Source organism: Oncorhynchus kisutch, linkage group LG28 (genome assembly GCF_002021735.2).
Source record: "Oncorhynchus kisutch isolate 150728-3 linkage group LG28, Okis_V2, whole genome shotgun sequence".
In the NCBI taxonomy this organism is placed as follows: Eukaryota; Metazoa; Chordata; class Actinopteri; order Salmoniformes; family Salmonidae; genus Oncorhynchus; species Oncorhynchus kisutch.
The window spans coordinates 35609544-35637290 of NC_034201.2; the positions used below are offsets into that span (position 1 = coordinate 35609544).

The 27747-nt window shown below is 43.4% G+C and overlaps 1 protein-coding gene across 12 annotated transcripts in view; it reads left to right on the forward strand.

Annotated features, from left to right (window-relative positions):
* Positions 1-27296, forward strand: part of LOC109872464 (CMP-N-acetylneuraminate-beta-galactosamide-alpha-2,3-sialyltransferase 4) — a 44704-nt gene extending 17408 nt beyond the window's left edge. For 5 of the 12 annotated variants that reach the window (XM_031807481.1, XM_020463683.2, XM_020463682.2 and 2 more), the window contains 10 exons: positions 1807-1878; positions 2589-2664; positions 10877-10963; positions 11613-11710; positions 12132-12195; positions 12410-12505; positions 12630-12819; positions 14451-14594; positions 22686-22838; positions 23283-27296. In XM_031807481.1, coding sequence (XP_031663341.1) covers positions 1857-1878; positions 2589-2664; positions 10877-10963; positions 11613-11710; positions 12132-12195; positions 12410-12505; positions 12630-12819; positions 14451-14594; positions 22686-22838; positions 23283-23372 — 1020 coding nt within the window. In that variant the 5' untranslated portion in view covers positions 1807-1856 and the 3' untranslated portion in view covers positions 23373-27296. Of the gene's footprint in view, positions 1-784; positions 1879-2588; positions 2665-2691; positions 2763-10876; positions 10964-11612; positions 11711-12131; positions 12196-12409; positions 12506-12629; positions 12820-14450; positions 14595-22685; positions 22839-23282 lie in introns of those variants that run through there. The other 7 variants (XM_031807484.1, XM_031807488.1, XM_031807483.1 and 4 more) reach the window with 4 other exon arrangements.
* The last annotated feature ends 451 nt before the right edge of the window (positions 27297-27747 follow it).

Below are 27747 nucleotides of genomic sequence, written 5' to 3' on the forward strand. Positions count from 1 at the left end.
CTACGGTCACAAGACGCAGGCCTCCTAATTGTCCCTAGAATTTCTAAGCAAACAGCTGGAGGCAGGGCTTTCTCCTATAGAGCTCCATTTTTATGGAACGGTCTGCCTACCCATGTCAGAGACGCAAACTCGGTCTCAACCTTTAAGTCTTTACTGAAGACTAATCTCTTCAGTGGGTCATATGATTGAGTGTAGTCTGGCCCAGGAGTGGGAAGGTGAACGAAAGGCTCTGGAGCAACGAACCGCCCTTGCTGTCTCTGCCTGGCCGGTTCCCCTCTTTCCACTGGGATTCTCTGCCTCTAACCCTATTACAGGGGCTGAGTCACTGGCTTGCTGGGGCTCTCTCATGCCGTCCCTGGAGGGGGTGCGTCACCTGAGTGGATTGTTTCACTGTTGTGGTCATCCTGTCTGGGTTGGCGCCCCCCCCCTTGGGTTGTGCAGTGGCGGAGATCTTTGTGGGCTATACTCAGCCTTGTCTCAGGATGGTAAGTTGGTGGTTGAATATATCCCTCTAGTGGTGTGGGGGCTGTGCTTTGGCAAAGTGGGTGGGGTTATATCCTTCCTGTTTGGCCCTGTCCGGGGGTGTCCTCGGATGGGGCCACAGTGTCTCCTGACCCCTCCTGTCTCAGCCTCCAGTATTTATGCTGCAGTAGTTTATGTGTCGGGGGGCTGGGGTCAGTTTGTTATATCTGGAGGACTTCTCCTGTCCTATTCGGTGTCCTGTGTGAATCTAAGTGTGCGTTCTCTAATTCTCTCCTTCTCTCTTTCTTTCTCTCTCTCGGAGGACCTGAGCCCTAGGACCATGCCCCAGGACTACCTGACATGATGACTCCTTGCTGTCCCCAGTCCACCTGGCCATGCTGCTGTTCCAGTTTCAACTGACCTGAGCCCTAGGACCATGCCCCAGGACTACCTGACATGATGACTCCTTGCTGTCCCCAGTCCACCTGGCCATGCTGCTGCTCCAGTTTCAACTTCCACCTGACTGTGCTGCTGCTCCAGTTTCAACTGTTCTGCCTTATTATTATTCGACCATGCTGGTCATTTATGAACATTTGAACATCTTGGCCATGTTCTGTTATAATCTCCACCCGGCACAGCCAGAAGAGGACTGGCCACCCCACATAGCCTGGTTCCTCTCTAGGTTTCTTCCTAGGTTTTGGCCTTTCTAGGGAGTTTTTCCTAGCCACCGTGCTTCTACACCTGCATTGCTTGCTGTTTGGGGTTTTAGGCTGGGTTTCTGTACAGCACTTTGAGATATCAGCTATAAATTTGATTGATTGATTGATTGATTGGTTGTACCTGCACCAAAACTCCAGTATTTTTCCTTCATAGCTTGTTCTCCATCTTCTTTTTAAATAAGGAGCCAATTTGTTTTCAGCACTTTTATTTCCATGATTGACCAAAACATTTTATTATGGCTCTCTCATGTCCCAATATGTTTGTACTATGGTATCTCAATAAAATCACATTATTTAATGGCGAGGCATGTAGAATCGCAATACATATCGTATCGGCACCTAAGTATTGTGATAATATTGTATTGTGAGGACCCTGGCAATTCCTAGCTTGTGTGTGTGTGTGTGAGAGAGAGCTTTTGTGTGTGTGTGTGTAGACCAACCTATGAGGGGAGGGAGGAAAAGGGCAGTTGTTACAGCTGACTGGTGGCTAGCTGATTAGGCGATCTATTAAATGGGATGTTCCTCTCTCTCTCTCTCTCTCTCTCTCACTCACTCACTCACTCACTCACTCACTCACTCACTCACTCACTCACTCACTCACTCACTCACTCACTCACTCACTCAGGGTGAAACCATCACCACAAACACTCCAGACATGAGAAGGAGCAGGTGAAGATGTCCCTGAAGAACACCAAAAGTAAGTGATTTAAACCAGTATTTCAATGAATTATATCCAATTCTATCAGTTTGAGAATTAACAGATTCTTCAGATTTCAGATAACCTAATGCCAGGTAATTTAGTCAGTTATGACTAAACCAGTCATGGTATTATGTTATTGTATATTCTGCTGTTGGGTTTTCCTTAACATTAGTCAGTTCAAATGTGAGGGGAGGTTAGTAAAAAAAAGGGCTTTTCTTTGTGAATATATTGAAATGTGTTGCTTGTAACGCCTTATTGTTAATAAGCACCCCAGACGTTGTCTTGTTGCTACTCTGCTATGTGTAATGTGTTGAAAAACAGTTCCGTTACCATTAGTCAAATTCCAGGACGTTTTCACTGTCTTGAAGTTCAAGTTCAGTTCACTTAAAGTTCAGATTTTCAATGACTCATATATTATTATCTGAAAGGATAAACTGATCCTGGATTGATATATACAGCCCCCAGAGCTTCATGGCTAAAAAAAGCTTCATGGCTTTTTTTGTTATTTGTGTCACAGCATTGCACAGCATGTTGCACTCGCCTGGGTCAAAATCGTCTAGTGAAAAATATTTTATTGCATTAAATTGAAATAACAAATGCCCTTGTGTCTGCCTTTCTTTTACGGATTTTGACCCAGGCGAGTATGGCATGTGAAGCGTGCAAAAGGTATCTGTACATTAAAATCACCTCCCTGTGTTAATTTGCAGCATGGTCCAGAGTACTTGTACCTGTGCTGCTGCTGTGCTGTGTGTCCTACTACTATTCACATTTCTTCCTTCAGAGGTAAACCTCCCTTTTGTCTTCATTCAGCCACCTGGTCCTCCTCAAGGTCCTTCTGCATTTGACAGGATTTGAGTGCTACAGAGGATGGCAGAGTTTATGTAAGCACGGTGTGGCTTGTAAGAGAGATACAGGCTGCGTCTCAAATGGCACACTATTCCCTATATAGTGTGCTACTTTTTGACCAGGGCCCATAGGGCTCCAGTCAAAAAGAGTGCTTATGGGCCCTGGTCAAATGTAGTGCACTATATAGGGAATAGGGTGCCATTTGGGACGTACCCATGTACTCTTTAGCACAGCTGGGGGGAGAGATTAAGCTTGGTTCAGGGCTGCCCTGACCAGGCACTGTTAGAGAAAGACAGAGGAGAAGCTCAAAGTCTCTTTGCATGAGGTGTTGGCCAAATGCAAACACAACGTTCCTTTGCACGTTATCTTTTTGGCCAAAATGTCAGATAAGTGGGTCTGCTAGACTTCGATAAGCAGCACATTTTATTCAGTTTAGCTATCTAAACAGAACAATTACAGAACATTACAAATTGTACGTATAAGAGAAACATAGAGCAGTATCGATGACAGATAGCTTCGACCAGACCATCCCATCAAGTTCAGGATTTGCATCTTTTGACCAATGGGTAAAATTATATGTTAATTGTCTAGATAATCATCTAAGAAAACCAGTACGTCTGTCATTATCTGTTCAAAGGTTATTTGAGTTTTTACCCTTGTATGATAGCAGAATTACGGTGACTAAATCAACGGAGACTAGAGAAAAAAAAGTGGTCAAAAATCAGGAAAATTGCACTGCGTCAGCTAGGCTGGATTCTGTGCCAGAATTAAGGCTAATGGCTTACCTGACAGGCTCACTTTCCCATTGAACTTGTCAACTTTCGTCTCAAATCCGCAGGACATAAAACAACATAGAGACATGATATGTAGTATTTTCATATTTTAGTGGAATATTTTAATTAGAAATTCCTGTTCTTTTTCAATCTTTTCTCACAAAAACAAGCTTTTTATTTTCAAAGCCTTTTACATTTAACTCAGCTCGTGTCATGATAATTTAGCTTTTAGCTACCTGCGGAAACAGGAAGGAAGACTGAAAAAGTTATTTTTTGATATGTTTATTTTCTGTCTTAGTAAAGTTGTTTTTGCGGACTAAAGCCTCACTGTCTCTGTGTCAATCTGCACGCTCAACCCAACACCCCACGGTTTACCACATATGGTGGAGATGCGGGGAACTCAATAGATTTGGGTGGCGTGGTGTCGAGTGTGCGGAGATTACCATGGAGGAGCTGGTGGCTCAGTTCATACTCAGCCAGCAGAAGCAACAGGCTCTCCAGGAGCAAGCGCTGGAGGAGCAGCTCCAACAAAACCGCAGACTGGTAGCTGAGGTAGCCCAGTTGAAGGTTGGGAGGGCTCAGGAGTCTGGCCCGAATCAGTTCTTGATTCAATTAAGGAAGGAAGATGACGTGGAGCCGTATCTGTGCACCTTCGAGAGGACGGCACAGCGGGAAGGATGGCCCAAACCCCAGTGGGCCAGCCTGTTGGCACCCTACCTCTGGGAAGGCCCAGAAGGCCTACTTTGATTTGAACACTGACCAGGCCGCGAATTATGAGGAACTCTAACGGGAGATACTAAGCCGTTATGGGTTCAAACTCGCACGCCGTGCACAACTGATTCACGACTGGGACTTTGACCCCACCCTGTCCCCCCGTGCGCAGATAAGCGACCTGGTGTGGCTGGCTACTGACGGAAGTACCGTCCCTCCCGATGCTCGACAAACTTGTCCTGGATAAATACCTTCGGGCCCTGCCCTACGAGATGAAGAAGATGGTGAGCATGCAGAACCCCCAGAGACTGGAGGAATTGCAGACAGCGGTGGAAATTCACCAGAACACCCAGGACCTGCTGAGAGGGGCCCGAGCGGAGAAAGGAGACGCGGCGAGGGGGGCGACCAACACAAAGAGAGGCGAGGAGCTGAAGGGGGCCCGGACGGAACCAGCCAAGGCTGTGAAGCGGGAGGGTGACTCAAACCGACGACGCCTGTTGGGCGCACACCGAGACGGCCCCTCCGATGGTTCTGGTACAAATCGATGGCATCGACACCAGCGCTCTGCTGGACTCCGGCAGCATGGTGACCCAGGCCCACCAGCAGTGGTTCACACGAGAGGGGAACGAGGAACCGGGGGACGAGGAGGTGACAGTGTCTTGTGTACACGGGGACACGAAGAGGTAACCACCCCAAAGGGGGAGTGCCAGATACGCGTGGGAGCTGTTCCTAACTTACCCGTGTCCATTCTCCTCGGTCAAGACTGCCCTCTCTTCCAGGCACTGTGGAGGAAGGACCTGGGGAGGCGAGCACCGGAGGTAGGAAGAAAAGGGAAAAAGACGGTGGCCTGTGCAACCCAACCCCCGCCACAAGAGGTGCCCGAGTCGGGCCCAGAGGAGGGAGACGACCCCGCTCCGGCAAGCGAGCCACCGCATGAGGAAGACCTCAGGCTCCCCTTTATGGAGTTGGAGGAACTAGACGGACCTCCGGACACGGGAATACTCACGGGTCAGTTCGGGAGGGCCCAATTAGAAAACTAAAATCCCCAGAACGCTAGGGGCCAGGTGATTGTGGTGGATGGCGTACTGTTACCTGGGGTAAGTGATTGGAGCTACCCCCACTTCGCAATCAAGCATAATTTATTGTATCAGGTAGTAAAGCATAATGGGGAGACCAAAGACTTGTTACTCATACCCAGACAGTATGTTAGGACTGTGTTGCAGCTTGCTCACACCCACCTGTTTGGGGCACACCTGGGGATGGAGAAAACCAGGGAGCAGATCGGGAACCAGTTCCACTGGCCCGGAATCAAGTGCGCCGTGGAGGACTACTGCGGTTGTTGCCCGTAGTGCCAGATCACAGCTCCGAGGGTGCAGTATCGAAACCCTTTGGTTCCCTTGCCCATTATAGGAGTGCCATTCGAGCGGGTGGCAATAGATCTGGTGGGTCCGTTGGTGAAGACCGCGAGGGGACACCAATACATCCTGGCAATCATGGATTGCGCCACCCGGTATCCTGAGGTAATCCTGCTATGCACGGCGGCAGCAAAAGATATCGCACGGGAGCTCTTCCATTTATTTAGCCGGGTGGGTATCCCGCGGGAAATCCTGACGGACCAGGCCACCACGTTCATGTCTTGTGTGATGAAGGATGTCTGCAAACTGTACCATCCACAAACAGACTGGCTGGTGGAACGCTTCGATAAGACCCTGAAACAGATGCTGAAGAAGGTCATCAAGAGAGATGGGTGGAACTGGGACCAGCTGCTGCCCCACCTGATGTTTTCAGTGCGCGAGGTACCCCAAGCATCTACGGGGTTCACCCCCTTTGAGCTCCTGTATGGCCGTGGGCCCCGCGGGCTGCTGGACCTAGTCAAGGAGGTCTGGGAAGAGCAGCGGACCCCCTTCGCAGCATAGTAGAACATGTGGAGGAGATGAGGGAGAGGATGACCGGGATTTGGCCAGTGGTGAGAGAGCACAGGGCCCAGGCGCAACGTGCCCAGGAGCGTGTCTACAACCGGGGGGCCCAACCACAAGAGTTCCAACCTGGTGAGAAGGTCTTGGTGCTGATCCCTACCACGGAGAGTAAATTCCTGGCTACAGTGGGGCAAAAAAGTATTTAGTCAGCCACCAATTGTGCAAGTTCTCCCACTTAAAAAGATGTGAGAGGCCTGTAATTTTGATCATAGGTACACTTCAACTATGACAGTCAAAATGAGAAAATATTATCGAGAAAATCACATTGTAGGATTTTTTATGAATTTATTTGAAAATTATGGTGGAAAATAAGTATTTGGTCAATAACAAAAGTTTATCTCAATACTTTGTTATATACCCTTTGTTGGCAATGACAGAGGTCAAACGTTTTCTGTAAGTCTTCACAAGGTTTTCACACCCTGTTGCTGGTATTTTGGCCCATTCCTCCATGCAGATCTCCTCTAGAGCAGTGATGTTTTGGGGCTGTTGCTGGGCAACACGGACTTTCAACTCCCTCCAAAGATTTTCTATGGGATTGAGATCTGGAGACTGGCTAGGCCACTCCAGGACCTTGAAATTCTTCTTACGAAGCCACTCCTTCATTGCCCGGGCGGTGTGTTTGGGATCATTGTCGTGCTGAAAGACCCAGCCACGTTTCATCTTCAATGCCCTTGCTGATGGAAGGAGGTTTTCACTCAAAATCTCACGATATATGGCCCCATTCATTCTTTCCTTTACACGGATCAGTCGTCCTGGTCCCTTTGCAGAAAAACAGCCCCAAAGCATGATGTTTCCACCCCCATGCCTCACAGTAGGTATGGTGTTCTTTGGATGCAACTCAGCATTCTTTGTCCTCCAAACACGACGAGTTGAGTTTTTACCAAAAAGTTATATTTTGGTTTCATCTGACCATATGACATTCTCCCAATCTTCTTCTGGATCATCCAAATGCTCTCTAGCAAACTTCAGACGGGCCTGGACATGTACTGGCTTAAGCAGTGGGACACGTCTGGCACTGCAGGATTTGAGTCCCGACGGCGTAGTGTGTTACTGATGGTAGGCTTTGTTACTTTGGTCCCAGCTCTCTGCAGGTCATTCACTAGGTCCCCCCGTGTGGTTCTGGGATTTTTGCTCACCGTTCTTGTGATCATTTTGACCCCACGGGGTGAGATCTTGCGTGGAGCCCCAGATCGAGGGAGATTATCAGTGGTCTTGTCTTCCATTTCCTAATAATTGTTCCCTCAGTTGATTTCTTCAAACCAAGCTGCTTACCTATTGCAGATTCAGTCTTCCCAGCCTGGTGCATGTCTACAATTTTGTTTCTGGTGTCCTTTGACAGCTCTTTGGTCTTGGCCGTAGTGGAGTTTGGAGTGTGACTGTTTGAGGTTGTGGACAGGTGTCTTTTATACTGATAACAAGTTCAAACAGGTGCCATTAATACAGGTAACGAGTGGAGGACAGAGGGGCCTCTTAAAGAAGAAGTTACAGGTCTGTGAGAGCCAGAAATCTTGCTTGTTTGTAGGTAACCAAATACTTATTTTCCACCATAATTTGCAAATAAATTCATAAAAAATCCTACAATATGATTTTCAGGATTTTTTTTCTCCATTTTGTCTGTCATAGTTGAAGTGTACCTATAATGACAATTACATGCCTCTCTCATCTTTTTAAGTGGGAGAACTTGCACAATTGGTGGCTGACTAAATACTTTTTTGCCCCACTGTATTTGATACACTGCCGATTTTGCAGGTTTTCCTACTTACAAAGCATGTAGAGGTCTGTAATTTTTATCATAGGTACACTTTAAATGTGAGAGACGGAATCTAAAACAAAAGTCCGGAAAATCATATTGTCTGATTTTTAAGTAATTAATTAGCATTTTATTGCATGACATAAGTATTTGATCACCTACCAACCAGTAAGAATTCCGGCTCCCACAGACCTGTTAGTTTTTCTTTAAGATTCACTCCTGTTCTCCACTCATTACCTGTATTAACTGCACCTGTTTGAATTCGTTACCTGTATAAAAGACACCTGTCCACACACTCAATCAAACAGACTCCAACCTCTCCACAATGGCCAATACCAGAGAGCTGTGTAAGGACATCAGGGATAAAATTGTAGACCCGTACAAGGCTGGGATGGGCTACAGGACAATAGTTAAGCAGCTTGGTGAGAAGGCAACAACTGTTGCCGCAATTATTAGAAAATGGAAGAATTTCAAGATGACGATCAATCACCCTCAGTCTGGGGCTCCATGCAAGATCTCACCTCATGGGGCATCAATGATCATGAGGAAGGTGAGGGATCAGCCCAGAACTACACGGCAGGACCTGGTCAATGACCTGAAGAGAACTGGGACCACAGTCTCAAAGAAAACCATTAGTAACACACTACGCCGTCATGGATTAAAATCATGTAGCACACGCGAGATCCCCCTGCTCAAGCCAGCGCATGTCCAGGCCCGTCTGAAGTTTGCCAATGACCATCTGGATGATCCAGAGGAGGAATGGGCGAAGGTCATATGGTCTGATGAGACAAAAATAGAGCTTTTTGGTCTAAACGCCACTCACCGTGTTTGGAGGAAGAAGAAGTCTGAGTACAACACCAAGAACACCATCCCAACCGTGAAGCATGGAGGTGGAAACATCGTTCTTTGCGGATGCTTTTCTGCAAAGGAGACAGGACGACTGCACCGTAGTGAGGGGAGGATGGATGGGGCCATGTATCGCGAGATCTTGGCCAACAACCTCCTTCCCTCAGTAAGAGCATTGAAGATGGGTTGTGGCTGGTTCTTCCAGCACGACAACGACCAGAAACACACAGCCAGGGCAACTAAGGAGTGGCTCCATAAGAATCATCTCAAGGTCCTGGAGTGGCCTAGCCAGTCTCCAGACCTGAACCCGTTAGAAAATCTTTGGAGGGAGCTGAAAGTCCGTATTGCCCAGCGAAAGCCCCGAAACCTGAAGGATTTGGAGAAGGTCTGTATGGAGGAGTGGGTGAAAATCCCTGCTGCAGTTTGTGCAAACCTGGTCCAGAACTACAGGAAACTTATGATCTCTGTAATTGCAAACAAAGGTTTCTGTACCAAATATTAAGTTCTGCTTGTCTGATGTATCAAATACTTATGTCATGCAATAAAATGCTAATTAATTACTTAAAAATCATACAATGTGATTTTCTGGATTTTTGTTTTAGATTCCGTCTCTCACAGTTGAAGTGTACCTATGATAAAAATTACAGACCTCTACATGCTTTGTAAGTAGGAAAACCTGCAAAATCGGCAGTGTATCAAATACTTGTTCTCCCCACTGTATGTGGCATTACCCTACGACATCATTGAGCGGGTAGGCGACATCAATTATAAGGTCCGCCAACCAGTGCAGAGAAACCCCCCCAGCTTTACCATGTGAATTTACTGAAGAAATGTCACCCACGCAAGGCGCTGTGCGTAACGTGGACCCGGCCACAACAGTGCAAGCTGGGCTACGCCGAAGTGGAGTATCTGGGATATCAGATCGGGAGGGGAAATTTGAAACCACAAGAAAAACTATTTGCTAGTAGATTTGTACCTAACTTTGCCGCAATAGCTTCTCCCCTCACAGATTTATCCAAGGCACAACTACCCCGGACGGTGCGATGGGCGGAGGACACAGAGGCGGCGTTCCAGGCCCTGAAGGATGTGCTATGTTCGCACCCGGTACAAGTCACCCCGGACTTCTCAAAAAAACTCCTGGTCCAGACAGTTGCGTCTGACACCGGGATAGGGGCCTTTTTGTCCCAAGAGCAGGAAGGCGAGGAGCACCCCATCATGTATGTCAGCAGGAAGCTTCTCCCGGGGGGAAGGAATACTCAATTGTCGAGAAGGACTGCCTCGCCATGAATTGGGCCCTCGCCACCCTCAAGTATTACCTCCTCGGGAGGAAGTTCACCCTGATTACTGACCATGCCCCCCTCATGTGGATGGCACGAGGTAAGGACACGAATGACCCTGTCACCCGCTGGTTCCTGTCCTTACAGCGATTCTCTTTCTCTGTCATCCACAGTTCGGGTGCCCAGCACGGCAGTGCGGACGCCCTATCCAGGAGGGATGCAAACCTAGCCCTGATCATGCCTCCCTCCGAGTCAGGGCCAAGGGGGTGGGGTGGCATCCCAGGAGGTCTACCCCGGGGGATGGTAATAGAAGGGAGGTACTTGAGGCGATGTTGGCTCCCTCTGCTGGGAATACGGGAGCTGGGCACCCCGACACGGACAGCTAAGTGAAGGTAATTAGAGGAAAGTGCCAACCAGTTGTGGAGGCTAAATAAAAGGAGCACGATGGCACACCGCTGGAGAGAAGGGAGAGAGACAGACACCAGTTAAGAGAGAGATGGAAGACTGAGCAAAACCTGAGCAAACTTTATTTCTTTGATATATTTATTTTTTGTCTTAGTTAAGTTGTTTTTGCGGACTAAAGCCTCTCTGTCTCTGTGTCGATCTCTGCACACTCAACCCAACACCCCACGGTTTACCACAGGTGGCTAATTTCTACCACAGATATCCACAGTGGAAACCGACATTATGTCCCCAGCTGTTGGTTCCCAGTTGAGACCTTTAACCATCCCAGAGACCCCATACTGTGTGTGTTTCAGTTGAGTCTCTATTTCAATTGTGTGTTTCTGTTTCGTTTCCATGTTCTGTGTCTTTCAGTAGTGAAAGGGCTTTCAGTAAGGCCCTCTGTGACAGCTGGAATATCTCTCAGAATATCTCTCAGAAGTGGGAGAGACTCAACTTCAAGTGAGTAATAAAGTCGACTTGATAAGAGGAGGGGGGAGTTGATTTGTTTCATTCTTTCTTTCTCCCTCTTTCTCTCATTCATTCTTTATCCCTTTCTTCCTCTCTCTCACCCTCCGCTGCAGATAAGATGAAGCTTTTCTTTCTCAACTGCCAAATATTTGGGTCATAGGCTCTATTTGAATAATTAATGTAAATATTGCATAGAAGGAAAAAAAATACATCTGCAACTTTGGTAGTGACAACAATATCACAAATGGCCATTCAAAACATGTGCAAGTTTCTCTTCTGTTTTTTAAATTTTTTACTTGTGGTTTCTTGGAAATGTGACCAGTTAGGTGTGTCATGTTTTGCCATGGTAACAGAAGTTTTAATTTTTTTTAGACTGTTAACAAACGAGTTTGGTTTTGCAATGATACAATGAGTTTGGGTTTGTTTCTCAACACAAGTGTAATTCTTAACAAATTCGTATCTAAATCAGGCTTCGAAGAAAGTATATAACATCTAACTTCCTTCCAAAATCATAGTTATTTTAAGTGAGTCTATGTAAGTCTATGCCACATTGATGGCATTTAAGTAAGTCTATGCCACATTGATTTAATATTTCTTATCAGCAGGTGTATGTATTTCTACCTGTGTTTTGTCCTACCAGTGTGAGCAGGAACACTCAACTTTTCTTGAAGCTGGAGGATTTCTTCTGGCGACGCTACTTGTCCACGTTAGCCTTGCCTTATGGTGTTAAGGGCAGTGGTATGTTGTAACCATCCTCCACTTCAAAGGGTATTTCCAGTGGTGGCTGGTGGCATTTTAAATAGAATGGTAGGCTTATTGTAATGGCTGGCACGGAATTCATGGAACGGTATCAAACACATCAAACACGCGTTTGACACCATTCCATTCAATCCATTTCTATGAGCCGCTGTCCCCTTCACCAGCCTCCTGGGTACTTCATACAAAATGCATATTCTGTTCAAGGTGCTTTTCAGTGTGCTTTTATTTGAATTATGCTTTTGGACTCGACTAGTGCATGTTATGTTATTCTTATGACTGTGTTATTACTGACATGTAATAGCAAGCATCAATGTTACTAATGTTATCTGCATTAACCATGTCTGTGTCTCATGTTTACATTTTTTGTGTGAGATGCTTATGTTAATTTTCTGTTTTCCAGAGCTTTTTCTCATGAAAGCATTGGCAGCCATGGCTAGCTATGACATGCCTGAGACGATAAAACAGTTAGGTCAAAGTACATCTCATCCCTGACAATGACGCTACTGTAGAAACTAGTCATTGTTTGCATAAGATTACAATCTAGTTTATGAATCTATTGATGTTAATATTTTATTCAGCTGACAGTTGACACATTCCTGATGGACAATTCATGTTTTTAAAAGGTCTACCATGATACCTTGGTTGAGCTGTACTGTTTTGTCCTCTTCCTGCCCTCAGTTTGCCTTGCAAAACCTGCATGGTGGTTGGAAATGGGTTCGCGATCAAGAACACCTCGTTAGGAAGTGCCATTAACAAGTATGACATAGTGATCAGGTAAAGAGACTGAGTGCTTTATGTCTTGCTATGTCACATTTATTTCACATTATGTCATGGTTATAACAGCAATATGTAGGCTGTGTGACTATGGTTCATGCAATGTCTTATTGGTCATACCCAGATTGAACGATGCACCAGTTCGGGGGTATGAGGCCGACGTGGGGAACAAGACTACCATGCGCCTCTTCTACCCTGAGTCGGCTTCCTACAACCCCAGCATCCACAATGACCCTGACACCCTCATGGTCCTCGTGCCTTTCAAGCAGCAGGACGTGCGCTGGCTCAAAGAGATCCTGTACAATGAGAAGAGGGTACTATACTGGATGTGATATTTTCAACACAAAGACAGGGATGCCCATTACTCCCCATCTACCTTTAAGACAACATATGATGAGATTAAGTAAGGTTTTATTGTCTGTTTATACAGAAATGTGCCTTGTAACTTTAAAACTGATTACAGGACATACAGTATCATATTTGAGGTACAAAAAAACATGAATGGAGGACAGGGGATTATACAACTGATTACTCTTTCTAGTTAGTCTAGTCTACCTCTTTCTGTTTCATTCACACACATACACACACACACACACATACATCCATACACACACTCTTCTCTCCCCAATGCCACATTAAAACACCCTGTCCGTTTAAACATGATCACCCTCACCTGCTGGAACATTGTATTTCCCACCCTATCTCCCTACCCTGAGACTCTGTTAGTAGGTTGTGTTGGAGCAGTGTCTAATAATAATGTTGAAAGGAACGGCCTTGGGGTTTAGGGTCATGCCACCCTCATTTACACAGTAGTCTAATTCTAAGAGGGACGAGAAGGCACGTGTGATCAACCAATGACTGGGCAGGAGTTAATACTTAGATCTAGGCTCTGTTGTAATTTCCACGCTAGTTTAGCACATACAGTGCTGTGAAAAAGTATTTGCCCTCTTTCTGATTTTCTACATTTTTCATACTGAATGTTATTAGATCTTCAAACCAAAACCTAATATTAGATAAAGGGAACCTGAGTTTGCAAATAACCCCCAAAAAGTATACTTATTTTATTTATTTAAAAGTTATGCAATATCCAATTCAACTACAGGAAGCATTTGGTTACAGTCATTGCAGCTAAAGGTGGCACAACCAGTTAATAAGAGTAAGGGGGCAATAACTTTTTCACACGGGGGAATTGGGTGTTGCATAACTTTGCTAATTAAAGAAATTAAATAAGTGTAATTTGTTTTGTTATTTGTAAACTCAGGTTGCTTTAATCTAATATTAGGTTTTGGTTGATGATCTGATAACAGTCAATATCAAAAATAGAGAAAATCAGAAAGGGGGCAAATACTTTTTTACGGCACTGTAAAATTAAGCAATGTATTGGGATTGCATCCTAAGCAAACCTGGGTTCAAATACAATTTGACATTTTTCAAATACTTCTAGTGTTTGGTGTAGTCTGCCTGCAGTCCTAGATGGGTAGGGTTTGCACTTTTGCAACAATTCCATTGCGCCTTGCTAGCTCAATCAAACCGAGCGAAAGTATTTGAAATGATTTCAAATAGTACTTGAACCCAGGTCTGATTCTAAGTAGTGTGCTGGTGTGGATATTGGCCCTACTAAGTAGTGTGCTGGTGTGGAACGTAAACCTAGTGGTGAAGCTGTTTTAACCAGAAGCCGTATTCATCAAGCGTCTCAGAGTAGGAGTCCTGATCTAGGATCAGTTTTGCCTTCATAATGAATAAGAATAGATGGAGATAAATAAAGACAGACAAAGAGAGAGAGATTGAAATAGAGACAGAGAGACAGGAAGAAATACTAGTTGCCCCTGTTGTAAGGGGACCTGATCCTAGATCAGCACACTTAATCTGAGACGCTTGATACATACGGACCACCCAGGACTCTTTCTAACTAGACTCACTCTATTCACCCTAACTGTGGCTTCAGATCAGAAAGGGCTTCTGGAAACCCCCTCCTGAGATCTGGTTGGGTAAAACCAGCCACATCCGCATCCTGGACCCCTACTTCCTGCAGCAAACTGCCAGCCGCCTGCTCCGCTTGCCTCTCAACACACCTCCAAAGACCAACCAGGTGAAAGCTGCAATACAAATAGTCTGGGTAGCCATTTGATTAGCTGTTCAGGATTCTTATGGCTTGGGGGTAGAAGCTGTTTAGAAGCCTCTTGGACCTAGAATTGGCGCTCTTGTACCGCTTCACGGATTGGTGAAAGGTATATTATGGGACCTTTGCTTTCACCTATACAATCACATACTGATCAATGACTACCTCAAAGAAGGGAAGACAGGAGGATGCATTTTCTGTGTGGTCCAGTTTTTTCGCCACTGACCCCACTGCACTAGGGACAGAGTCGACATGGGTTTGCATTCGCCCACTACCCTTTGGCTCTATCTCCTCCAATCTTTCCTGTCTCTACTGTTCTAAATGTTCAATATAAAATACATTTTTTTTAAATAGTAGAGCTTAGCCTGTGTCTTGTAAACTTGATAAAATTATTTAATGACTGTGACATGGCCACTCTTGATGAGGTCACTTGAGGGAATAGCGCTCCTCCCATTAGTCACAGCTAGGAGTTGGGTCACTGATGCTATCCTTCCTCTCTCGTCTCCTTCTTTCTCTGGAAGGAGAGACTAAGAAAACAAACCTTGTTTTGTAAGGGAAATGACTGAAAGGGTGGAGAGTCATCTATGTTTTGGAACCTACAGACCTTGGTGTCTGAACTTTGGACCTTGGGGTTACTAGTTGTCCTTTGTAACCAATGAGTTAGATGGTAACAATGAGTTAGACCCTTTAGTGTTGTGATAATAATGGAAAACTATGAGAATGTAGGTAACCCATGTATAACCGTTATAGCAGATCTTGAGAAAGCATTTGATACAGTACGTCTAGAATCAGTTTAAGTGCCTGTTTTTTTTCAACTTAAGATGGGTAAAAGTATTGTTCAAAAACCTTTATGTAAAATAATAAATAACAGTTAATTCTCTGAGAACACCTCTCCATTTACGAGAAGATTACCCTAATTAATTTTCTAGTGATATCTCAGTTTACATACATGACCACGTGACCAAAAGCATGTGGACACCTGCTTGTCGAACATCTCATTCCAAAATCATGGGCATGAGTTGGTCCCACAATTGCTGCTATAACAGCCTCCAATCTTCTGGAAAGATTTCCACTAGCTGTTGGAACATTGCTACTGGGACTTACTTCCATTCAGCCACAAGAGCATTAGTGAGGTCAGGCACTGATGTTAGGCGATTAGGCCTTGCTCGCAGTCAGCGTTCCAATCCATCGTAAAGGTGTTCAATGGGATTGAGGTCAGGGCTCTGTGCAGGCCAGTCAAGTTCTTCCACACCAATCTCAACAAACCATTTATGTAGAGACCTCGCTTTGTGCATGGGGACATTGTCATGCTGAAACAGGAAAGGTCCTTCCCCAAACTGTTGCCACAAAGTTGGAAGCACAGAATCATCTATAATGTAATTGTAGGCTGTAGTTTTAAGGTTTCCTTTTACTGGAACTATGGGGCCTAGCCTGAACAATGAAAGACAGCCCCAGACCATTATTCCTCCTCCACCAAACTTTACAGTTGGCACTATGCATTTGGGTATATTACGTTCTCCTGGCCTGGCATCCTCTAAACTCCGATTCATCCGTGGGACTGCCAGATGGTGAAGTGTGATTCATGACCCCAGAGAACGCTTTTCCACTGCTCCAGAGTTCCATGGCGCCGAGCTTTACACCACTCCAGCCGACGCTTGGCATTGCACATGGTGATTTTAGGATTGTGTGCTGCTGCTCGGCCATGGAAACCCATTTCATTAAGCTCCCGACTAACAGTTATTGTGCTGATGTTGCTTCCAGAGGCAGTTTGGAACTCGGTAGTGAGTGTTTTAACCGAGAACAGACCTTTTTTTTCTCCCTACGTGCTTCAGCACAGTCCTGTTCTGTGAGCTTGTGTGACCTACCCTTTCGCCACTGAGCCGTTGTTGCTCCTAGACATTTCCACTTCACAATAACAGCCCTTACAGGTGACAGGGGCAGCTCTAGCAGGGCATAACTTTTACAAACGGACTTGTGGGAAAGGTGGCATCCTATGACAGGTGGCATCCCCATACTGTATTTATTTATTGATCTCGCTCCTTTGAACACCAGTATCTCTACTTGCACATTCATCTTCTGCACGTCTATCACTCCAGTGTTTAATTGGTATATTGTAATTTCTTCGCCACCATGCATGGCCTATTTAGTGCCTTACCTCCCTTATCTTAACTCATTTGCACACACTGTATATAGACATTGTCTACTTTATTATTGACTGTATGTTTGTTTATTCCATGTGTAACTACAGTGCGGCAAAAAAGTATTTAGTCAGCCACCAATTGTGCAAATTCTCCCACTTAAAAAGATGAGAGAGGCCTGTAATTTTCATCATAGGTACACTTTAACTATAACAGACAGAATGAGAAAAAACATCCAGAAAATCACATTGTAGGATTTTTTATGAATTTATTTGCAAATTATGGTGGAAAATAAGTATTTGGTCAATAACAAAAGTTTATCTCAATACTTTGTTATATACCCTTTGTTGGCAATGACAGAGGTCAAACGTTTTCTGTAAGTCTTCACAAGGTTTTCACACCCTGTTGCTGGTATTTTGGCCCATTCCTCCAGATCTCCTCTAGAGCAGTGATGTTTTGGGGCTGTTGCTGGGCAACACAGAATTTCAACTCCCTCCAAAGATTTTCTATGGGGTTGAGATCTGGAGACTGGCTAGGCCACTCCAGGACCTTGAAATGCTTCTTACGAAGCCACTCCTTCGTTGCCCGGCGGTGTGTTTGGGATCATTGTCATGCTGAAAGACCCAGCCACGTTTCATCTTCAATGCCCTTGCTGATGGAAGGAGGTTTTCACTCAAAATTTCACGATACATGGCCCCATTCATTCTTTCCTTTACACGGATCAGTCATCCTGGTTTCTTTGCAGAAAAACAGCCCCAAAGCATGATGTTTCCACTCCCATGCTTTCACAGTAGGTATGGTGTTCTTTGGATGCAACTCAGCATTCTTTGTCCTCCAAACACAACGAGTTGAGTTTTTACCAAAAACTTATATTTTGGTTTCATCTGACCATATGACATTCTCCCAATCTTCTTCTGGATCATCCAAATGCTCTCTAGCTTCAGACGGGCCTGGACATGTACTGGCTTAAGCAGGGGGACACGTCTGGCACTGCAGGATTTGAGTCCCTGGCGGCGTAGTGTGTTACTGATGGTAGGCTTTGTTACTTTGGTCCCAGCTCTCTGCATGTCATTCACTAGGTCCCCCTGTGTGGTTCTGGGATTTTTGCTCTCCGTTCTTGTGATCATTTTGACCCCTCGGGGTGAGTTCTTGCGTGGAGCCCCAGATCGAGGGAGATTATCAGTGGTCTTATATGTCTTCCATTTCCTAATAATTGCTCCCACAGTTGATTTCTTCAAACCAAGGTGCTTACCTATTGCAGATTCAGTCTTCCCAGCCTGGTGCAGGTCTACAATTTTGTTTCTGATGTCCTTTGACAGCTCTTTGGTCTTGGCCGTAGTGGAGTTTGGAGTGTGACTGTTTGAGGTTGTGGACAGGTGTCTTTTATACTGATAACAAGTTCAAACAGGTGCCATTAATACAGGTAACGAGTGGAGGACAGAGGAGCCTATTAACTTCTTGCGTCGAGCAATCCCGTATCCGGGAGCGTATTCATAGCCTCAAGCTCATTACCATAACGCAACGTTAACTATTCATGAAAATCGCAAATGAAATAAATATATTGGCTCACAAGCTTAGCCTTTTGTTAACAACACTGTCATCTCAGATTTTCAAAATATGCTTTTCAACCATAGCTACACAAGTATTTGTGTAAGAGTATTGATAGCTAGCATAGCATTAAGCCTAGCATTCAGCAGGCAACATTTTCACAAAAACAAGAAAAGCATTCAAATGAAATAATTTACCTTTGAAGAACTTTGGATGTTTTCAATGAGGAGACTCTCAGTTAGTTTTTCCCAAAATATTATTTGTGTAGGAGAAATCGCTCCGTTTTGTTCATCACGTTTGGCTAAGAAAAAAAACAGAAAATTCAGTCATTACAATGCCAAACTTTTTTCCAAATTAACTCCATAATATCGACAGAAACATGGCAAACCTTGTTTAGAATCAATCCGCAAGGTGTTTTTCACATATCTATTCGATGATAAATCATTCGTGGCAGTTTGGTTTCTCCTCTTAACCAAATGGAATAATGCACGCAGCTGGAGATTACGCAATAATTTCGACGGAGGACACCAAGCGGGCACCTGGTAAATGTAGTCTCTTATGGTCAATCTTCCAATGATATGCCTACAAATACGTCACAATGCTGCAGACACCTTGGGGAAACGACAGAAAGTCGTTGGAACACAGCGCATTCAAAATCTGGGGCACTTCCTGTATGAAATGTCATCTTGGTTTCGCCTGAGGCATTAGTTCCTTGGCACTCACAGACAATATCTTTGCAGTTTTGGAAACGTCAGAGTGTTTTCTTTCCAAAGCTGTCAATTATATGCATATTCGAGCATCTTTTTGTGACAAAATATCTTGTTTAAAACGGGAACGTTTTTTTATCCAAAATTAAAAGAGCGCCCCCTATATCGAATAAGTTAAAGAAGAAGTGCAGGTCTGTGAGAGCTAGAAATCTTGCTTGTTTGTAGGTGACCAAATACTTATTTTCCACAATAATTTGCAAATGAATTCATTAAAAATCCTACAATGTGATTTTCTGGATTTTTTTTTCTAATTTTGTCTGTCATAGTTGAAGTGTACCTATGATGAAAATTACAGGCCTCTCTCATCTTTTTAAGTGGGAGAACTTGCACAATTGGTGGCTGACTAAATACTTTTTTGTGTGTTGTGTGTGTTGTATGTGTCGAACTGCTCTGCTTAATCTTGGCCAGGTCACAGTTGTAAATGAGAACTTGTTCTCAACAAGCCTATCTGGTTAAATAAAGGTAAAATAAAAAAATGACGGTGCCACTTTGAAAGTCAGTGAGCTCTTCAGTAAGGACATTCTACTGCCAATGTTTGTCTATGGACATTGCATGGCTGTGTGCTGAACTGTATACACCTTTCAGCAACAGGTGTGGCTGAAATAGTTGAATCCACATTTTTTTGGCAGAAACCACACATACTTTTGTATATATAGTGTATTTATTCATAGCTCTACCGACTCCAGGAGAATCCTTTTTCAAATCATGTGAAGAAAAACATATTTCACTTTATTTGGAATGGAAAACCAGATAACGTTATACAAGCATATTTGAGTTTGGAGGTTTAAAACAATTAAATATTAAGGCATAAAATCTCCCCCTTAAAACCTCGATTTTACCGAAATTGTATCTAAATCCAAACTGGTTTTCTAGCAAGCTACTAAGAGAGCCCCATCCTATGTTTAAGAGTGGGCCTGCCTTTTTGCAGATTAAAACCTTGACAATGGGTCCCTCTTTAAAGTATCTTCCTTTTTAAATGAAGTCTTACAGAGTTGGCTACAATTTCATCCTCCAGAAAAGGAAGATCTAATATTACAGCAAATAATATAAACTCTAAACTCCACAATGTACTGATAGAGAAAAATATATATTTATTGGGAAAAACTACAAGAGGGGTATAATATTTATGAAGGACATTGTAAACAAGAACGGTAACATTGTCACACAAGCATTTAACAACAGTGTATGGAGGTGTATACTCAATACAAAATTAGAACCAACTCACCATGGCTCTGCCACAAAATTGGAAGAGACAATGACTTAAAGATGAAGTAAAGAAGAAATTAAAGAATCGGTCTGTCTGCCACCCAATCAAGCCTTTTTTAGATCAACAGATGACACAAAGTGCTATACAGGAAGCCAGCCTAAAACCCCATCAGCAAGAAATCCAGATGTAGAAGCAAGATGGCTAGGAAAAACTCCATAGAAAGGCAGGAACCTAGAGAGGAACCAGGCTCTGAGGTGTGGCCAGTCCTCTTCTGGCTGTGTCGGGTTGAGATTATAACAGTACATGGCCAAGATGTTCAAACGTTCATAGATGACCAGCAGGGTCAAATAATAATAATAATAATCACAGTGGTTGTAAAGGGTGCAACAGGTCAGCGCCTCAGGAGTAAATGTCAGTTGCCTTTTCATAGCCAAGCAGTCAGAGTTAGAGCACGCAGGTGCGGTAGAGAGAGTCAAAAACAGCAGGTCCGGGACAAGGTAGCACGTCTGGTGAACAGATCAGGGTTCCATAGCCGCAGGCAGAACAGTTGAAAACCTGAGCCGCAGTACGACCAGGTGGACTGAGGACAGCAAGGAGTCATCAAGCCAGGTAGTCCTGAGGCTTGGTCCAAGGGCTCAGGTCATCCGGGAGGGGAGGGAGAGAGTGAGAATTAGAGGGAGCATACTTTAATTCACACAGGACAGCGGATAAGACAGGACAAATACTCCAGATATAACAGACAGATCCTAGCCCCCCAACACAAACTATTGCAGCATAAATACTGGAGGCTGAGACAGGAGGGGTCGGGAGACACTGTGGCCCCAACCAGGCAGGATATAACCCCACCCACTTTGCCAAAGCACAGCCCCCACACCACTAGAGGGATATCTTCAAACCACCAACCATCACCACCATTGAATCATAAATGGCTTAAAATTGTTACTATAAATCCACCAAAAATGATGGCTTAAAGTCAAAAAGTTTTGACAGCAATACCATTCTTGATTTCACAATACCTTGGCATCGGGTCTATGAACTGACATACAGTATAATACAAACAATCCGTTCGTTTCAATTTAAAGCTATTATATAAAATACTTGCTACAAAAATAATGCTCAATATATAAGGCATTGATGTGTTCAATTGATTGTTTCCTCAAGACTGACTGTCTTGAGGAAACAATCAATTGAACATATTTTCTGGTACTGTCCATTTGTGGCTCGCTTTTGGAGTCAGGTCCAGGTACGGTTGTTATGTCAAAATATTAGGGTTTAGATGGACCTGCAAACATTGTTAGGGGATCTGAAAAACCACGATCAGTTAATGGGAAATATTATTATACTCTGGGGTAAGGTATTTATTTTTAGGGCAATATCAGTAGAAATGTAATAAATAGGGAGGTTCTGGACCCTCATAAGACATCATAGTAAAATGGAGGGATGTATTGCAAAAGGAAATAGCATTATACTTGGAAAGATGGGTTAATCTGTGGACATTGGAGGGATTGAGTTAAAATCAGAATGATTGGGGGATTGGCCGCTGTGAGATTAAATCCAGCACTTGAAGAAAGAGAATATTTGGAATATACGTATAATTATTTAACTACAGGTACCGTAGATGTGAGCGAAAATAGCTGTAAGTAGCAGTATTGCTGTTCGTTAGTTTACTCCAATCAGGATAGGGATGTTAGGGTAGGAGGGAAAAAGTATAAAGAAAATTAAAATAAAGGGGATTAGAAATTATGCAAACAATTAAATTCATAGAACCTACAATATATCTGCAATATTAAAGGTGATCTACCCCCCCACCACACACACACACACACACACACAAAAAGAACATTTATTAGATGGTACCAAATGAGTTAGATGGTACCAAATGAGTTAGTTGGGACCAAATGATTTAGTTAGTAACAATGAGTTAGATTGTACCTAATGAGTTAGATGGTAACTCATATGGTACAGTTAAATGGTACTGTATAGTACGGTATATACACTAAGGTCCATTTAAGTGTAGTTCTGGACTAAAAAGTATTTTTAATGGATAATTTTTTTAATCCAGGACTAGGCTTCACCTGTGTGTGTGAAACCGGGCGTAAGTATGTACAGTGTTTAGGCATTATCGCTCAGTTGGTAGACGATGGCGCTTGCAGTGCCAGGATTGTGGATTCGATACCTGGGGCCACCCATATGTAAAATGTGTGCACCCATGACTGCAAATCACTTTGGATAAAAGCGTTTCTAAATGGTGTATATCATATTATTATTATATTAAAACTGATGTTGTAGTGATGGAGAAGACTGATCGTCTTTCATTGTTATTTTTACCCACTAGTGCTTCCACCTCCTGGTGAAATAAAATATAATATCTCTAATGTGTCTCTTGCGTTTGTCCTCACAGATCCCAGCGCACCCTACAACTGGCATTCTGGCCATCTACGTGGCCCTTAACTACTGTGACGTGATCCACATCGCTGGATTTGGCTACCCAGAGTCTAAAGACCTGAAGCACCCCATTCACTACTATGGCTATGACACCATGAAGTCTATGAAGGTGAGGGAGGAAATTGAAATGGGGTGCTTCAACAATATCTACATTCTTCTGAAGTGTACACTCATTCACTACTTCCCACAAATCTAAAAGCATTGGATTGGTGGATGCATGGGCCAGAGGGAGTTTCCACCACATTCTGTAAACCAGTCATTTCCTTTCAAATCAGTGAAAGCAAGTGAAAGAGAGCACACTTTGGGAGGAAGGAAAGATAATTGGGATGTAGCCCTTGGACTATCAACAATCAGTTGTCTTGTCTAAAACACTATGCAAAGTCACATATGAATAACATTGAATATGATATGTGGAGACACATAAAATGAAATGTATTGATACAGAGGAGTGACTTTGGCGTTCTGTTGTCATGAACAATTTCAAACAACTTTGCATGGTGTGTTAACATATTTGAAAATCAATAGATTTTTTAATTTCTCCTCTTCCTGACAGAATTCGTACCACAACCTCTCCCATGAGGTGAAAGCTCTGAAGCGACTAGAGGACTCTGGTGCTGTTGTATACCTACACCCTCACTCCTGACCAATGCAACACTAAGAGTAGTGCACAAGTGAATGATACAATTGTATATAATATATTATAAACTGGGTGGTTCGAGCCCTGAATGCTGATTGGCTGACAGCTGTGGAATAAAATTAGCATACATTTCCATATGGGTGGCCCCAGCGGGAATCAAACACACAATCCAGACTAATGTACCAACTGAGCTACACAGGACCACAGTGAAGGAAGATAGTTGGGACACTGAAAAAGGACTATCCTTTCCTACACACCTTTATCACAATCTGATAAACATCCAGTGTGTTTTAGGGATTAACATGGGTATCCGGGATCTTGGGACTGTCCCAGGAGCACTCTTCACACAGTAGCGGTGGGTGGGGAAAATCACTGGGGGAGCCAAGGCAGGAGAAAAAAGCCATATTACAACCTACAGTTGAAGTCGGAACTTTACATACACCTTAGCCAAATACATTTAAACTCAGTTTTTCACAATTCCTGAGATTTAATCAGAGTAAAAATCCCCTGCTTTAGGTCAGTTAGGATCACCACTTCATTTTAAGAATGTGAAATGTCAGAATAATAGTAGAGAGAATGATTTATTTCAGCTTTTATTTCTTTCATCACATTCCAAGTGGGTCAGAAGTTTACATACGCTCAATTAGTACTTGGTAGCATTGCCTTTAAATTGTTTAACTTGGGTCAAACGTTTTGGGTAGCCTTCCACAATCTTCCCACAATAAGTTGGGTGAATCTTGGCCCATTCCTCCTGACAGAGCTGGTGTAACTGAGTCAGGTTTGTAGGCCTCCTTGCTCACACACGCTTTTTCAGTTCTGCCCACAAATTTTCTATAGGATTGAGGTCAGGGCTTTGTGATGGCCACTCCAATACCGTGACTTTGTTGTCCTTAAGCCATTTTGCCACAACTTTGGAAGTATGCTTGGGGTCATTGTCCATTTGGAAGATCCATTTGCGACCAAGCTTTAACTTGGTCACATATGAAGGCACTGATCTCTTGAGATGTTGCTTCAATATATCCACAATTTTCTCCCCTCATGATGCTATCTATTTTGTGAAGTGCACCAGTCCCTCCTGCAGCAAAGCACCCCCCTAACATGATACTGCCACCCTTGTGCTTCACGGTTGGGATGGTGTTCTTCGGCTTGCAAGCCTCCCCCCTTTTCCTTCAAACATAACGATGGTCATTATGGCCAAACAGTTCTATTTTTGTTTCATCAGACCAGAGGACATTTCTCCAAAAAGAACAGTCTTTGTCCCCATGTGCAGTTGCAAACTGTAGCTTTCTTATAGCGGTTTTGGAGCAGTGGCTTCTTCCTTGCTGAGCAGCCTTTCACGTTATGTCGATATAGGACTCGTTTTACTGTGGATATAGATACTTTTGTACCTGTTTCCTCCAGCATCTTCACAAGGTCCTTGGCTGTTGTTCTGGGATTGATTTGCACTTTTCGCACCAAAGTACATTAATCTCAAGGAGACAGAACGCGTCTCCTTCCTGTGAGGTATGGCGGCTGCGTGGTCCCACGGTGTTCATACTTGCATACTATTGCTTGTACAGTTGAACGTGGTACCTTCAGGCGTTTGGAAATTGCTCCCAAGGATGAACCAGACTTGTGGAGGTCTACAATTTATTTTCTGAGCACTTGGCTGATTTCTTTTGATTTTCCCATGATGTCAAGCAAAGAGGCACTGAGGTGAAGGTAGGTCTTGAAATACATCCACAGGTACACCTCCAATTGACTCAAATGATGTCAATTAGCCTATCAGAAGCTTCTAAAGCCATGACATAATTTTCTGCAATTTTCCAAGCTGTTTAAAGGCACAGTCAACTTAGTGTTTTTAAACTTCTGACCCACTGGAATTGTGATACAATGAATTATAAGTGAAATAATCTGTCTGTAAACGATTGTTGGAAAAATTACTTGTGTCATGCACAAAGTAGATTTCCTAACCGACTTGCCAAAACTATAGTTTGTGAGAAAAATTTTTTGTGGAGTGGTTGAAAAACGAGTTTTAATGACTCCAACCTAAGTGTATGTAACTTCCGACTTGTGTGTTGTTGTAATTGCGGTGTTGTCTCTATAAAGTGTTAGTTCATTTGCCTTGCCACTGTGATATATAAGCCTAAGGCCGAGACAATAAGAAGACACAGTGGCAGAATAAATTCAACCACATTTTTTTTCATCACAAAACCAGAGAGCAACATCTGTCCGGTGAAGTCCACAAAGCATATTGCATGTAACAAACCATTACATGACCTACAGCATGGTCAGGCAAGTTAATGCTTCCAACATCAATCAAGCTATTGATTTAGAACACCGGAGAGTTAACGCAAGTTGCAAAGAAACAGGAGCTGCCTCCACCATTCCAGGACCATTTTAACTTCAACATCGTCAAATCACCTCTGCTTAGTCTAATACAGTGCCAACTAAAAGATTCCAAAAACGATTTAGTCCAATCAACATAAGATAAATATCATGTGGTTGTCCATGGTACTGATTTTTGTGTGTGTGTGTAAGTTGAAAAAACATGTTGACTCACCCTACTTGAAGAAAAATGCCAATCCCATCCTCCTCTCTTCATGTTGTCTTACAGTACTTACTTTTAGTTTTGTTATCCTAGGCTACCTGGCTAAAATGCTTGCTCGCTAGCCTAACTTCCGTTCATGGGCAACGATTAGCCAGCTAATTAACATTTGCCTACCTAGCTACATATTGAACTTCCATCCTCTCAGGCCAGATGCACAATGTATGAACTTATGGTTGGATCAGATTCATCTTCATAATCATTGGCCAGTACTAAAATGACTAGAACATTAATATCTTATATTCTGATAACATGGCAACCATTTTCTGTGTATGTTTGATGGGATGTTGATGGAATATTTACCTAACCCACAAAAAACTGGACACATTCATGTTTTTGCCATGTTCTCATAAAACTGCTACAGATTTCCAACACATTCCTCCCTATCCTGTAGGTGACCTTTGCACATAGCATCTTATTGCTTTTCACTCTGGAAACCTTTGTCCTATTTTGAAATTAAAGAACATTTATTTAGGCCTGGATTCAATCCCTATCGCTGGAGATCCGTGTTAAAATGTAAAGGTAGACTAAGTTCCGATTGAGCCGACATATATGCAGCTTTTACCGTGAATGCAGTCTCCCGGACCACAGAAACATTGCCTTTAATTCTTAATCACTATAAAGCGGATTTTCAGCTCTACAGATTGAATAGAGCCGTTAATTCATTAATTCACATGGTAGGGTATAGAGTAGGGAAATTATGTGACAATATAAGATATTAATTTTAGAAAATACACAATAGCTGTGAAAAGTGGCTGTCACATTGATGACACTGACTGGAAGTTAGTAGTGCCACCAGACCTGATTCGAGGTGGACCTTTTTGGCTGTGGTGGTTGCCAGATATTTGGCACTACAGCAGGGCGTGTTGGTCTCATAGATGCTGTGGAAGCTGTTGTAGTTCACCTCATAGAAGCCCTTATCCAGGGAGAGGACTGGTGTGAAGCGAAACCCCTACAGCACCTCAGTGTCCAAATAGGAGCTTCGAGCTTGACACATCATTCCTGTAAAAGATTGGAGAGGTTCATTAGATTCCTTTTTTTTGCACTTCAAAAGCATACAAAAAACATCTTAAAGACAAACACAAACAATGCCTGCATCTCATCTGCTCATACCCGCATGCTCACACCCCCAACCTTAGTGCCTGCATCTCATCTGCTCATACCCGCATGCTCACACCCCCAACCTTAGTGCCTGCATCTCATCTGCTCATACCCGCATGCTCACACCCCCAACCTTAGTGCCTGCATTAATGTTTGCCGCTTTGCCTTAAATTGTACCAATTTGTTTTTTCTCGGTTGCCCATCCTATTTCATTAATAAAACATTCGATTTTTCCATTGTGTTAATGATGGCGGATTGATTGATTTCCAAGTTTTTAATATACGTTTTTTTCAAGATGAGTGATGAGAATCATTCAGCCCATTATGTATCTCACTACACCCTCATATTCCATGTTTTGAAATATGCAGACAGTAAGTTTACATTGTAATACTTCTGACATTGTAATGTGTACGTTGTAATGCAAATTCTTATTTACAGTTCATTCGGAATGTATTCAGACCCCTTGATTTTTCCACATTTTGTTACATTAATCTAAAATGGATTCGTTTGTCCCCAACCTTCAATCTATACACAATACCCCATAATGACAAAGCAAAAACAGGTTTTTAAAAACGTCGCAAATTTATCAGAATAGAAATACGGAATATCACATTTACATAAGTATTCAGACCCTTTACTCAGTACTTCGGCGATTACAGCCTCGAGTCTTTTTGGGTATGATGCTACAAGCCT